This window comes from Patella vulgata, chromosome 5, assembly GCF_932274485.2.
Source record: "Patella vulgata chromosome 5, xgPatVulg1.2, whole genome shotgun sequence".
Taxonomy (NCBI): Eukaryota; Metazoa; Mollusca; class Gastropoda; family Patellidae; genus Patella; species Patella vulgata.
This window is the reverse complement of record NC_065883.2, coordinates 56,075,669-56,091,612: the sequence shown is the minus strand read 5'-3', so window position 1 is coordinate 56,091,612 and position 15,944 is coordinate 56,075,669. Positions and strand designations below refer to the sequence as shown.

Here is a 15,944-nt window from a genome sequence, read left to right as displayed (position 1 = left end):
TATTGATTTTACGTCTTCCCCATACATTTCTTGGAAAATATGGGCGTATTTTTCATGAAAACCGCTTGTTGTTTGAACTGGGCATAACTGATAGTGCTAAGTGCATTTTTTGATAGATAAGGAACACAGGGTTAAATTTTCAAACATTCATCGAGCTCGTACGCCTATGCATCACGGGATCATTATTTATGTATAGATTTATCTGATATTTCTAGATTTATCTTGATAAAAGGACACCGGCGAAACGTGAAACACCCTTCATAAAGACTTCTGGTTATTAAAAAATTACGTCATGCTCCAAATGTATAAATAATGAATTTATTTATCGCAGATGTTATACACATTCACTCATCGTCTTCTTTATATTATATATTATTATTGGCATACTTATTCAACAAGGACATTACTCAAATATCTGTTATATTTTTAAATAGGGGCATAAACTGTCTGACAATTAATTTTATTTGCGCAAACCAGTGAGGTGTTACATAGAAATAGAAGACGTTTTAACACAACCGTCTTAATGCTAGGTTCCCACTATCACGATTCGCCCCAGGAAAACGTGTCTGCGACCGTCAAATTTTTCAAATTATCTTTAAGGGGGTGGGGGGGGGGGGTTCCTACATGGTACGCTCTGCGCCTTCGCCTCTGGCAGACGACCCGCACCACCATCTGTAACCCGCAATTATTTTTGAGGGGCAATTCAGGTTCTGCCCCCCTTACATTCATCGAGCCCGTACGCGCTTGCTCGCAACTGGGGGTCTCTCAATCCAGGGATCAGTGTATAGAGCATAATAGGGTTTTCTTCTGAAATAGTTCTTTGGGTTTGGTATGAATAATTTTCTGTACGAAAGGGCTGTAATTATTATTGTGTACGTTGTTTTCCAACTATTTCATGTCTGCAAAATTATATAATAAAATGTCCATCTGTGGCGCGTTATTTCCTTTGAATAATGAATCACTTCACAGCCTAGCGGGGGTTGTATTTCTAAAAACTTTAGTGATTTTCTTTCTTAGCTTCTTCACACACCTCTCTAAAATGTCTAAAGCTGTTCTGATATACATTCTTTCGTCATTCTTACGGTTACCATAGTTTTCGTGAATGTAAAAGACTCCGAGATATTCATTTTACTTTTAACTTACGCATGTTTCTTTTCTCTTAAAGTAGCTAAATCGCTAATATTTGGGACCTACAAATTGACACAAATGGTCGCAACGTATATAATAATGTAACATGAATGTAAATAAACTGATTTACATTCAGTCGTTTCCGTTTTTACTCTAATTTCAAAGCAATTATGTCCGGCGAAATACGCCAGAATTCTCAATCGAATTGAGCGCCTGGATATTCCAGTCTACACTGATAGTCTTTATTGCACATGCTCTCCAGATAAGAATATGGGGTCACCGTTTGACACGACTTCTGGAATAATTATGTCTAACCTCGTTCTTCCGAGTCGCTTGTTACAAATTGCGCTGAAATGTTTATTTTGTCATAAATATTGAATATGAGAGGCCCATCTTTTCCCGGTAAGATCACAACACCAATGTTGATTAAAATTGACAAATAATTCGTGTTTTTATTGCCGTAGGTTTTGGATGATATTGAGTTAGAGACTTAGCAAGTCAGCCGCTTTCTTTAGAATTTGAGTGTTATACAATCACTGTACTAAATAATTACGTCTTTTGAATAGGACTGTACATAGCTCTGTGTTGGTATATAACGATTGAATGAAAATGGGGTACTTTTCTGCACAAGCGGAGTAATAAAGACACGCTTTCGCCGTACAGTGTGCAAATTCGCGAAATTTTGCCTTGGCAGCAATTGAATTCCAACTGTCAAGGGATCTTTTACGGGCGCACCAACGTATACACGGGATCTCGGTTTTTCGTAACACCCGAACGAATAGACATTGATCCGTGCCAGGCCCCGCGTCTTCTGGCACCACTAGCGAGGTGAAACCATCCCGGAAACCCCCCGGGTTATTGTTTCTGTATTTTTTCTAATGGTTCTGTCTACAGATGTTCACTGATCGGTCATAAGAATGACTAATACGAAGTTCCTCCTTCTGCTTCAATTATCCCAAAATAAAAGCGGGGGAAGCGGGGTCTACAGAAGAAATCCCGCGAATATACAAACCCTATATTTCTTGCATTTGCATAGATATAGGTCTACGGAGCACGAATTAGGCAAATCGTCCCGTCTTCTTTTAACTAGTTGAACATCACAAGGTGTTGCTGTGATCAAGTCATCCTTGCGTATCGTTACTACTTTTATCTTTGTTTTCAATAAGATGGTTTTTATTAACGTTGACTTGTTTGGTTACATTTTAAAAGATAATGTGCGGAGTCAGTGGGTATAACTGAATAAAAAACAATTAGGCAAAATCTATTTTTATAAATAATTTATACCCAACTTCATAAAATTGAAGTTAATAGAAAAAATATATTCTCTCTATGAAAAATAGATAAACTAATTTATAAAATAAACAATGTTTCTACACCTTTTCCAAAAATACATGTATAGAGACAAGTTGTTAACCATACTTGTCAGTTATTTTTAATCATAAGCAATGTATAGTAGGCTGCATGTTTTCTGTTTGATAGATTATCATGAAATATATGCTTTGATCATGCGTATATATTTGCATAAGGCAACCCTGCACACTATTATGGGGATAACACGGCCGATGCAATTTTGCGGATTAAGGAATCTTATGCTGTGCGCTGATATTCTTGCCCAATGCTAAATCGGGTTGTTGGCGAAAAATAATCTGTGGACAAATTCTAATCTGTTGTCTGATAGATGTCTACCACTGCTACGCTTTTTCCATTCTCAAAATTTAGCATAATGTAATAAGTTATTGTTTCACTGGTAAGAAAACGGCTGATTGTAACTAGCCATTATCTGACAAAAATAGTTCTCAGAAGTAATGAACGAATCTAAAGATCGGACCAGCCTCACGTCAAACCTCACGTCAAAATAAAGCATATAAGATGGCGTTCATAACTAATTTTAGTTTAATATTAGACTTGCTCTTAAGACGTTTTAAGTTGCAAACCTTATGTCTCATCCTATTGTCATTTAATGAAAAACAAGCCAACAGTGAGGCTGTTGTCCCCCGCCGAAATCCCAAAATAAATAGATGACACATTTTAATTAATCACACATTTATTTTTTCAAAAGTATCAAGCAATCAAACTGATTATCAACTATACTTTACCACTCTCTATCAGATAGAATCAAAGTTATCTTGTCCCAAAGCATCGACCAATGAAATTGCTTAGCTCTGCTTAGCTCTGCTTAGCTTTAGGTCGAAATGTTAATCACTGAACTCAGTCAAGATATCCACCTAATGAACATCTCCATCAAGTTTAAACACTCTACCTCAATTAAAAAAGCAGAGATGTTACCCAGAGCAGAAAATGCTCATTATCGAACTTAGTCATGGTATTGATGTGATAAAACTATACACCATGTGTCCGAACTCTCACTTTATCAGAACTAAAGTTATCGTGTCCCAAAGCATCAACCAATCAAATTGCTTATCTCTGCTTCTCATCTTCCCTAAGCATTCCCCTAATAAACACCTACGCCAAGTGTGAACATTCTAGCTCAATTAGAATGAGAGTTATTGTGTTCTTAAGTTTAGACCAATCAAATTGCTTATCTCTCTGTTTACCATGAGCAAAAAAGGCTCATTATCTAACTTAGTCAAGGTACTGATATAATAAAACTACACACCAAATTTCACCACTCTTACTTAAATAGAACTAAAGTTATCATGTCCGAAAGCATCAACCAATCAAATTGCTTATCTCTGCTTACCCTAAGTTGAAAATGCTCATCTTCGAACTCAATCAAGGCATTGATCTAATAAACGCCTACACCAAGTTTGAACATTCTAGCTCAATTAGAAAGAGAGTTATTGTGTTCCAAAGTTTCAACCAATCAAATTGCTTATCGCTCTGCTTACCCTGAGCAGAAAATGCTCATTATGGAACTTAGTCAAGGTATTGGTGTAAGGAAACTATACACCAAGTTTATCACCCTCACTTAATTAGAACTAAAGTTATCACGTCTCAAAGCATCAACCAATCAAATTGTTTATCTCTGCTTACCCTAAGCAGAAAATGCTCATCTTCGAACTCATCAAGGCACTGACCTAATAAACACCTACACCAAGTTTAAACACTCTAGCTCAATTAGAAGGAGGGTTATTTCGTCCCCAAAAATGTGACAGACAGACAGACGGATGAACCCATTATAATAGTCCCCTGCTTTCTTCGAAAGGCGGGGAACTATAAAATATGTTTAACATTAGTGGAACACAGAATCGGTTATATATCTCAACATTGGCTTAATCGATAGATGTGACATTTTTACGATGTGAGGAATTCAATCAAATCGACAATATGTTTTTGACCCAAATCAAAGCAGTGTAGTAATCAAACCCATGTACATATATCATATATCACGTTAAAATAAGTGAGAAAAATAGATACAATAGAGCATGATTTCAGCTTGTAATGCAGAAATGTTGATCCCTATGTAATCTTTGTTCTTCTTCTCTAAGCATTTGTATCTAAAATATCTCTCCATGACACTTTACGATGGCTACTCATCTTATGTTTTGTTCATCATACAAGCCAGTGGCAATCCTGTATAAAATCAGACAACCTTTAGCAGATGGGGCCAATTCATTCCAAAATTCAACTTCATTTTCTTCCAATTTTACAACTCTGTTCAAGGGTACAAATCTGATATTTGTCGATTCATCGGCTTCTGCTTGATTACCTTGTTTATAAAGGGAAAAGATTTCTGATGAGGATTTGCTGCATCTGAAATAGTCGTTATTGGAATTTACACTTACATCCGACACTTTCTATCACTTTATGTACAGGTTAGGATAAACTTTGCAAAACTAATTACATTATATTTTAAAAGGGAGAGAAAGAGAGAGAGGGAGAGAAATGGGGTTAACATCCACTCCACACAAACTAGGTCATTTCGGACGAACATATGGTTCAATATTGTTTCAATAATTTGCTTGCGTTAAGGGTCTTTAGCGGTGGGAAGAAACCGGAGGACCCCGGGAAAACCAACGTGGTTGAACAGGCGACCCTACTCCTTGTCACGTATAACCGGGGAATCAAAATCAAGCTAGTTGACTCAATGACAGACCTTGTGATACAGTCAGCACGCGCTAACCATTCGGCCATCCACCCCCCCCCCATCCCCATATTTTAAGAATTAAATACTTGAGTTATGTTGAAAATGTTAGTCAAATTACTTCACTGTGAGCCTAGTTATCGCGGGTACAATAACAGTGTAGCCTTGATTGTCATTGCTACGATAATAAACAAAGTTTCAATTATCCATTTTTACGTTAAATCATCAACCGCAAATCATATTGAAATCTGTTAAAAATCTAGAGTATTCAATGGTATCGAGGGTTGATTATGGTCTTGGTAAGTTAATTAATATCTAATTAATAATTTATATTACATTTAAGGCATAAAGAAAGATCTGCAATAGGGAGATTTAGCACTTGCATAATGCTTGTTTAAATAAGCCATGCATTAAAGATACATTATGGGAGATAAGATAACGAGATGGCAGTTCTCGCTATAATAGTTAAAAATTACATAGTGTAAAGGTAATTTGCCGTTAGCGGCATATAGGAATCTAATCCAGCCAACATCGAAGGCTAGCCTTGACATCGAGAGTTTATTATGGTCTGGATAAGTTAATTAATGTCTAATTGATAATTTAGATAACATTTCAGGCCTAAAGAAAGACTTGTAATAAGCAGATTTTGCTCTTGCATAATGCATGTTTAAATACCTGAATTCGACAGGTATAGGTTATTTCTCTTATTTACTTGTTCAGGTACGTCCTGTATTTTGTAGAAATGGTCTTACAAATTTTAAAAACAAATGTCATTTCCAAGCATAAAAAGAAAATAAATATCTCTGGGCTTACTGAACATAGAATTCTATACTTGGTCTACGAGCGCTAGTTGTATTACGGGCTATACCAATCATTTTAGGCTTCGAAAGACTGGATTCTGGAATGTTCACCTCATCCCGGATTTCTCGTATGATGGAAGAAAAGATTTCATCAACAACAGCTTCAGGTTTCATTGAAGTTAATTCAATTTCTTCAAATTGTTTCTTTCCAACCAATTCCTAAAGATTTAAAGTATAAAGTCATAATTATGTTTCAATTTAAGTTATTTCAAGTGTATTATAATATACATGTAGTGTCCAAGTATTTGTTATACATCGATAACTTGCTGAAGATATAATAAAAAATAATAACACATAAAAATGAACAATAGAATACATTTTAAAAAACATAAAGAACCCCAAATTGATTATACACTGTAATTTTGTATTTTCTATGAGCTGTGCATCTAATGCTTTTTTAAGTTATCAAAGGGAAAAGGATTCGAATCATCTAACTATTGTCAGAAAACTATTGATTAAAACCAATAGTCTTCGTTGTTTCATGAAAGAAATACTGTCAATAAATGCTAAGTCAATTTATAGTTGTTAGAATTTTCACAATTTGTTTTCAATGTGATCATCGACATACAAAAACTCTGAAGAACCAAACTAAAAATCTGTGCAAATTAATAGGACTCGCCTCATGACCATAGACACCGTCGATAGATTTCAAGGCGATTGGGTGGCAACTTTAGCCACTGAAGCGTCCATAAGTGATCAAGGACAATGACTCGGAAAATAATTCTTGGGAAATTAAGACATCAGTGTACAGAAACCACATTATAAATAATTAAATCGGCCATAAGTGATCAAGGACAGTAACTATAAATAATGCTTGGAAACGACACCGGTGTACGAGAAACCACATTATAATGAATAGTTTGGAGTGTTTTATTATACACATACAATCTACATGTATATCTTCCAAAAGAAGCCTTGCAAACTTAATGTGTATGTTATTGTTATGTGGGTTTAATCCCACTGGGGGTGTCACTATTTCTCAATCTTTAACTCTCAATAAAGAAAACACCATTCAATGATCCACATGTTTATTCTCTTCCCCCAAGGGCAGATCACTCATACAAAGTAGAAACATCAATAATTCTTTTTATAAATCAAAGGCAAAGACAGTTAAAGGGAGGTAACTCTTTCAAGCTTAACTAAGATTCAGACCACAATTAACTACTTATGTAACTAGACTTATCACTATATAACATCCCTCCCTCCTAAGTCAAAAACACAGTTTTTGGAAAAAATAGTTTGACAATACATATCATCTATGTTTGTATAAGTGCTTAAAAATACTAATGTGTAACATATATTACAAGGCATGAAACTTTGAACAAATCAAAGACATCAAAAAAAATGAGTAAACAAATCAGAATAGGTTTATTCAAGTGCTCCAAAACCCCCAAAAGCATGTAGTATATATTACCAAGAAAAGATTGCTCTAAAATATGCGATACAGGTGGGTCTATGAATAAACACGATTCAGAGATGTTAGAATAACACTTATGTTATAATCCTCAAATGAATGTAAAACAATAATTATTATAACAAGGTTTGATATTTGCTTAGGCTACCAGTTACTTGTAGTTTATTATCATTGATAAGTCCATTGGCTACATTAAACAAAACAGGAGATGAGTTAACTGGTATCCAGGAAGAAGTTTGACCTTTCTTGACATTAGAGGTAGTTATCAAAACTTGCAATGAACCACATTTGAACCTAGCTTTATGCAGTTCCATAGAAGACACATTAGACATTTCCTGTAACATCTTACATTGTTCTGATAACTGATAGTGTGATAACTTATCTACATAAGCAATATTATGATTATTTGTACTATTTGGAAGATAATGACAAATATTAATAGGATTTGTAGACCTATTAGAAACAATATCACTCTCATCAAATCTAGGTAAGATAACATCACATTCATCCGTAATGAAACATTGATTAGTTTCAGTTAAAACAGTAAGATTGTCATTGTTAGGAATATTACCTAACTCTTTCTGAAGTTGATCAATGTGGGTAATTTTTGTCTCAAAATTAGGAGACCTAACAAAACATGGTTTTAACCGATTAATCGAATAGACGTCCTGTAGGACCTTACCATCCAACGTAGAGAGAACGTAATGGGTTCGATCAAGAATTTGATGCACAACCAAAGGACCACACCAATCAGCTTTGATTTTACGTGAATTTGAAGTAAGGCTTGATGATGACGGTTTGAGTACATAAACTAACTGGCCCAATCCGTAAATAGGATTTTTACTGAGGGTGTGTGCAATACTGATATTCTGAGATTCCTGTTGACATCTTTGTAATTCAAGCATAGTCTTAGAAATATGATCAAACTTGTCCTTTAAATGGGAAACATACTCGAAATATGAACGACAAACTCCATCGAATTGCCAACGAAGATGGGTAAGTTTTTGGGCTTCTTACCAAATACCAACTCGTAAGGGCAAAAGTCACCTAACTGTGGTGAAACAAAAGAATTGTAAGCATAGCAACAGGGAGACACATATCTGACCCAATCAGTTCCATACTGATTTAAGTTAACCTTGAGAAAATCAGAGATTGATCTAATGTGGCGTTCTGCCAGAAGACTACCATGATTTGCAACACTAATTACTTTTTGACTAATACCAAGTGTTGTACAAAGAGAGGTAACCAATTTTCCGATGAAACTTGCAGCTGCATCTGTTACTATGACAGATGGGGGACCAAAGAGACAGACTACTTTCTGGATTAAAGCTTCACACACTGTTTCGGCGTCAACTGACTTAGTTGGGACGCAAATGATGAAGCGAGTAATCTCATCACATATAACTAGAAGATGCTTAAAACCAGAGATGGATGCAGGCATGCTTTTGAAATCAATACTAAGTTTGTCAAAAACATTGTATTCTTCAGGTATCCTAGGATGAAATGTTCTGGTTTTATCTGTCTTGGGTTTGAATTTCTGGCAAGTAGAAAATGTATTAATGTACTGTGCGATCCTCTGAAACATGTTGGGAAAGTAGAAGAGCTTTCGCATAGTCAAATAAGTCCGAACTATTCCCTGATGATTACACAACTGGCTATCATGATACTGATGTATCAAATTTGTGCACATTGACTCAGGAATGACAAGTTGAAGAGTAAAGCGATCATCCTTGGGTAGGAGAAGACGAAATAAAATATGCTCTGCTAAAATGTACTCTTCTGCTTGGAGTTTGAGACGTTTCGCAGCTTTGCGATCACTGGGCAATATATTGTGGGACAAATAATCATAGATAGGCTTAAATTGGGGAGAAGACGCTTGTTCAAGCCGAAGCTTATTTTGATCGAATGTCAAATTATAGTCTCTGATGATTTTACGCTTAATAACATTGTACAACTTATCCAATTCAGCTTGTCTTGGGAAATGATTAGTGACCAGCCGTTCACAATTGTGGATGAGGGGTTTGGGAGGAATACAGAGATCAATGGGAGTATCACCATCTATATCAATGTCTACTGATTTATCGACCAGACGAGATTCAGGTATAGAATCATTAGAGGAAGATACTTGTGTGTCGGCGAGAACTGGTGGTGGTTTAGGTGGGACAGCATTCTGGCTTGGTTGGCGTATATAGGGAAGGGGAATGGAAGAGTTCTGTTGAGATTTTGACTGGTGAGTTCTAGAATTCCTTGACTGTGAAGAGATATTATTGGAAGACACAATGGAAGAGGGGATTTCAGTTGAAGTACTAGAAGTTGGTTGACTAACGGTAGTAGTGCGTGTGGAAGGTTTGGGGAAGAGTTCGGGAATGGCGATTTGCTTCTGTTTTGCATATTGCCGTGTAACCGGGCGACTTGCTGACTGAGTAACAGGAAATGCGAGCTCAGAAAGGGTAAAAGCAGTGGGCACAACTTGATCAATTTCATCGTCTGTATCAGTTGAACTCCTTGATAAGAAATCTGCTAAGACTAATTCAGTTCCCTTTTTATAGAAGATTTTGAATGAATATTGGGATAGTTTGACAATTAACTTAGTGAGACGTTGAGAACAAGGCTCTTTCTTGGAGTACAGAAGTTGAACTATTGCAGAGTGGTCAACATAAGCAGTAAACTCAACTCCTTTGAGTAAGTACTGGAAATTTGTGATGTTTATGAGAAGACCAAACATTTCCAACTCGGTAACACTGTAATTCTTACATGCCGGAGGTAACTTCTTAGAATAATAACCCAATATGCGCTCCTTACCATTTATGATTTGTGTAATGTACGATCCAGTAGCTGATCGAGATGTATCGCTATAGAGACTCAAGGGACCATTTGCAGTCGGGAGGTACAAAACAGGTGGGTTAGTAAGAAGATATTTTACATCTTGAAAAGCCTTTTCATGTTCTTCGGTCCATGAAAATTTAGATCTCTTGGAAGAAATCTGATGAAGGGGCTGCATAACTTCTTGTAGCCTTGGCAGAAAGTTTGAGACATAGTTAACGGCTCCTATAAACCTGCGAACTTCTTTACTAGACTTAGGACGAACAAGATGTTGAATTGCCTGGCAACGATTTGCCAATGGTTGGAGGGTAACAAGTCCTTCGTTATTAATCTTAATTAAATGACCCATGTACACAACTTGATTTCTGAAGAACGAACATTTACGAGGAGAAATCTTCAGTCCATTATCAATAAGTGCTTGAAAGACAGCCTGTAAGTGACTACTGTGTGACTGGACATCCTTACTAAATACAATGATATCGTCGTGATGAGCAATACAGTAATGACGGCTGTCAGGTACTTGAGAGAGAATCCTATCAATTTCGGCTTGAAAAATAGCAGGGGATACACTTAAGCCTTGTGTTAAGCGCTTGAAGTAAAAGTGGCGACCTCCGTGATAGGACGATATACCCGTGTATTGTTGAGCATTTTGTGAAAGGGGCATAGAAAAGAAAGCAGACTTAAGGTCAAGGCAGCTGATAACTGTGGGTTTAGCATGACCAATTCTTTGCAAGGTAGATGATAATAAAGGGAATGGATGGTTATACCTCTTAATGCGCTTATTTAAGTGACGAAAGTCAACTACAACACGTTTATCTGTAGTTCCCTTTTTAGGGAGAATTAAAACAGGAGAGGTGTACGATTGGTGACCCTCGGCGATAATACCCAATTTTACTAATTTATCAAGTTCAGCATCGATAACCTCTTTATCTGATTCAGTGGTATGATATGGACGAATATAAAATGGACGAGGGTCATTAACATTAATGTCAACTTCAATGTTAGAACAATGGCCAATCTCACCATAAAGACTGAATGCTTCTCTGCTTTGGGATAGTTGTCTTTGAAAATCTTTCTCCTCATTAGGTGACAAAATACAATTATCATACAAGTTAATTTGCTGTTGTAAAATCTCATCTTCTGATAACTGCAATAAAGGATCATCCTTCTTAAGGTGGGAATATTGTTCTGCACGTTGAACAAAATCTGAGGAATCACACACAAAAACAGTACCTGTGTTGAAATAGAACAAAGGATGAGATTGCCTAAGGTGAAGAGTTTTACTACCAGGGTTTGATATGGGAACAACAGCTCTGTTACGCTGTAAAGTAGCGAGTATAAACGATGAACATGTGTTATCTGATCTCTTCTGAAGAAGGACCTCACGATTCCTATAAAGACCTGGGACATGACCATATAAGGCGACATAGCGTGTATGACCTGGCTTAATGTACACATTGTGTGTTGGGGAAAAGTTGACTCTTTTAGGCTTACACCGAAATACATTATCCTCAAAATGTAAGGAACCTTGTAACTCTGATAAGGTATCCTGACCAAAAATAAGATCAATGCCCACTAAATGTGGGGCAACATAAACCTTTAAATGAAACGAATAACCTTGAATAACGACTTGTATAAACATGAAAGTTGAACAACTTAACATTTGACCATTACCCATACGAAATTCCAAACATTTTTCTAACTTATGTACAGGTAAACTTGACAAATAAGGAGAAGAATTAACAACGGATTGTGAAATAAGTGATTTAGAAGCACCACTATCAAATAAAATAAGCACAGATTTTCTATCTGATAAACTACCCTTACAGTAATTAAAGGGACTTAACTGAAGAATGACATCCGAGTTAATGTCCTTTGAAACATGTTTGGCTAGATGATTGAGTTGGGGGAATATTTGTGGAGCATTATTATCAAATATTCCCCTATTCAAAAATCCTTGCGAGAACTATGTGTGCGTTGATCTGAGCGTTGTGGCCTAGATGATCCACCAGGTTGTCGAAAACCCTGTCTGTCAACAGCAGAAGGCTGCGACTGAAAATCTGACGTATAAGGTGACTGATAACTAGTAGGGTTGAAAGAGTGTGACAAATGTCTACGCCTACTCATAAGATCATCTTGCCGAGCAAAACAGGATCTCCATGTGTGACCCGGATTGAGGCAATAATCGCAAAATATAACACGCCTCGACTGACGTATTGGACTGTTATTTCTAAAGGGTGACTGTGAATTGCGCAGCCTAGAATTTGAGGGACTTTTAGGTCGTTGAACCCGGAAAGGTGAATGAGATTTGTCTCTGCTGGAATCAGAATGTGCTGGGGTTCTCCTTTGGGGACTATGGGAATTCTGGGATTGCAATCGTAAACTGGACAAATTCTCAGACAAATTAAAGGAAACCTCTTTAACAGCTGTAGTTGGTGATGAATTACTACCCACATCAAAATAGCGTTGAGCTTGAAACGCAAGTGCTTGTGCAGTTGTGTCATCTGAACTTGCCATAATAACAGCCTGTTTACAGTTGGTTGGTAAAATAGATATAAATTTATCCCTAACTTGTGACAAATTATAACCTAACTGATTCGCTAATTTCTTGATTTTATCTAAATTGTCACTAGGTGACAATGAACAATCATATTGAATATTGGAATATTGGCTACACAATCCAAGTTTAGTTTTAGTTGAGGAATACTTGTCAATGAACTGGTCTTTCAAACTAGCGTAAGAATCAAATTCAATGTCCTCTATCCAAAGACGAGCCTTGCCCTTGAGCGATTGCTTAAACAGTTGTGATATGTGCTCAAATTCTTCATCGTCAATAGCAATATCTTGATGGTTGAGGTAATCCTCAAAGCTAAGAATGTGGGCTCTTGCAGTATCCCTATCAATAACAGACCCATCGAACCGATCAATCATTTTCTCCATTGCAGATAATAAGAAGAGAAATATTAGGCCAAAAAATAACATAAAAGAATAGGCCTACACTTAAATCATAAAACTTAAACCTGAAAAGAAATTTTGATTAGTAACATGCAATTGATTCCTACAAGAAAACAAATATTACATATCAAGGAGTTGACAATATAGTTTTGGACAAATTGACTAAATATTACTAAACAGTTCTGTAAATTAAATTAATAGTTTTATAAAACACAGAATATCAAATTAATGTTGTTATAAAAGCTAAAATGGATGAAAATGTCACTGCACTCCTTTCGAAACAGCACATGTAACAGGAATCGCTAGGGAGTTGAAAATGAATCAAATGTCACTGGACACAGCACACATTCAATGATTTTAAAAACTGGAAGTTGAAATTGTTCAGCTTGTAAATAAGATCTGATCTGAGCTCATCTACACAAAAGTTTGTAATCATTTTCATTCGTCATCATTCATATTACTGCATCTTTGCTTTAATGTTTATAAAAGGCATGACAGGCTAAATTAGGTCTAACTGATTCTTGGCAGTGTTCATGTCTAGATCTAGGCTAATAATTCAATGAAGTGGAATACTACAAACGAACTAGGATACCTCACCAAAATTTCACAATGAAAATGATAAAAATGTTCTTGAACAAAGTCAAACTGCAACCACAAATAGGCACAATAATTGTCTTTTCGCACAATGACAATGCGAATATTCACAGTGATAGGCCTAATTAAGCTGTAAGCAGCCTGAAAAGTTAAAGCTGGGCTTGACTCAAACCAGGCGAGTTTGGCTGGCACAAAATAAAAATCAAATCCAATTCAATCAAAGAAAAGTCATGGCATCCACTCAAATTCAATGACTATAAAGTTACTTCAGGGAAAGATCTGGCATCTCCACCATGTTATGTGGGTTTAATCCCACTGGGGGTGTCACTATTTCTCAATCTTTAACTCTCAATAAAGAAAACACCATTCAATGATCCACATGTTTATTCTCTTCCCCCAAGGGCAGATCACTCATACAAAGTAGAAACATCAATAATTCTTTTTATAAATCAAAGGCAAAGACAGTTAAAGGGAGGTAACTCTTTCAAGCTTAACTAAGATTCAGACCACAATTAACTACTTATGTAACTAGACTTATCACTATATAACATTATCCATGGAGATATACAGTATTTTAATAGTTCAATACTTAAATCCAATATCGCATTTGGGTTTAAAGGAGCTAAATCGCTAATATTTGGACCTAGAAACTGACACAAATGGGTTGCAACAAATCAATTATGTTCGGCGAAATTCGCCAGAAGTCTCAATCGAGTGGCAATCTCTAATGTCTGGTTAATCCAGTCTACATAGATAGTATTTATTGTGCATGCTCTCCAGATAAGAATATGAGGTCACCGTTTGACATGACTTGTGAAATATGTCTAGCCTTGTTCTTCGAGTCCCTTGTTACAAATGGCGTTGAAACGCATTATGGTACACGATTCGTGTACCAATGGTAATGTTTATTTTGTCTTAAATATAGGATACTAGAAGAATGCCCGGCTTCGCTCGGGGGTCATAACCCCGAAACCGAAAGTGGTAGACTAACGCCACCTGGCCTATGTTACTCCCCGGTCCGAGCTACCCCTATACCCCAAATTTCAGACTCGGGCCAGACCTAGTGTGGCCGACAATCCCGAACAGACAGACAGACAGACAAACGAGAGTCACAAATATTAGTATATAATAAATCAGAAGCCCATCTTTTACCGGTAAGGTCACACCATCAAAGTTGATTTAAATTGACAAATAAATTGTGTTTTTCAATGTTGAAGATTTTGGATGATACTGAGTTGGAGACTTAGCTACTTTAATATCCATTATTTAAAATTTTATAATGTATGGTATTCTTATATAACATTGATTTTTGGTCCTATAGTATCTTATTAAAAATTTGACTGACACTTAGTACAAAAAGATAAACATTGAATTATAAAAATGGTCTGTGACTGTTTTGCTGTAAGTTGTAAATGTCAGATTATTTTACCTCGGGTTCCGCATGACCTCCGGGTATATCCCATAAATCTGGTGCTTCTCCACAATATTTACTTCGGTGTAAAAATATTACCTGGTTATCAGAAGTAACCACAAGTGACCCCACTCCAAGAGGGTCTGAAAGACAAGCCTGGGCGTTTTTATATTTTTCCCACCCGTATTCTTGCAAGAGTTTTGGTTCCTGGGACCAATTTGTTCCTAAATATTCTTTGTAGCAGGTAACACCTAAATTAATCTTAACGACCCCTCCATCTTCTTCCTTCACCGAATCCAGTCTAAATTTGGTACCATTGTACAATTTAGGATTTGTGTCCACTCTTTGCTTCCATACATCCTCCATGGCTTCATCTAATTTTTGTGGCAAAGACTTTCTGTTATATTCTTTATCAAGACACACTGCTATCCGATCCCTTGAACGAAACTGTGAATGGCGGACACAATAAATAATGCTTACGTCGGGATCCATTACTATGAAAGGTAGATAACACACAGGGTACAAAACTGAAGATCTTTTGAGCATTTATTCTACAACATACTAGTTACTACGTGTTCAGGCCATATTACATTTTATGGAAAACAAGTCAAGTCACACTCAAATTTCGAAGTGCAAGACAAATTGAGTATCTTGTTCCGTTAAAATAATAATAGTGACAAAATAAAAAACATTTAAACAACATTTTGAAATTAG

At 36.3% G+C, this 15,944-nt stretch overlaps 1 protein-coding gene across 1 annotated transcript; it reads right to left on the bottom strand.

Annotated features, from left to right (window-relative positions):
* Positions 1 to 2,389: 2,389 nt before the first annotated feature.
* On the bottom strand, positions 2,390 to 15,944 carry LOC126822056 (uridine diphosphate glucose pyrophosphatase NUDT22). Its single transcript, XM_050550799.2, has 3 exons — positions 15,249 to 15,944; positions 5,987 to 6,192; positions 2,390 to 4,842 (listed from the first exon to the last, which is right to left on the bottom strand). Exons 1-3 carry the CDS (start codon positions 15,774 to 15,776, stop codon positions 4,623 to 4,625), a joined length of 954 nt encoding a protein of 317 aa, XP_050406756.1. The 5' UTR covers positions 15,777 to 15,944; the 3' UTR covers positions 2,390 to 4,622.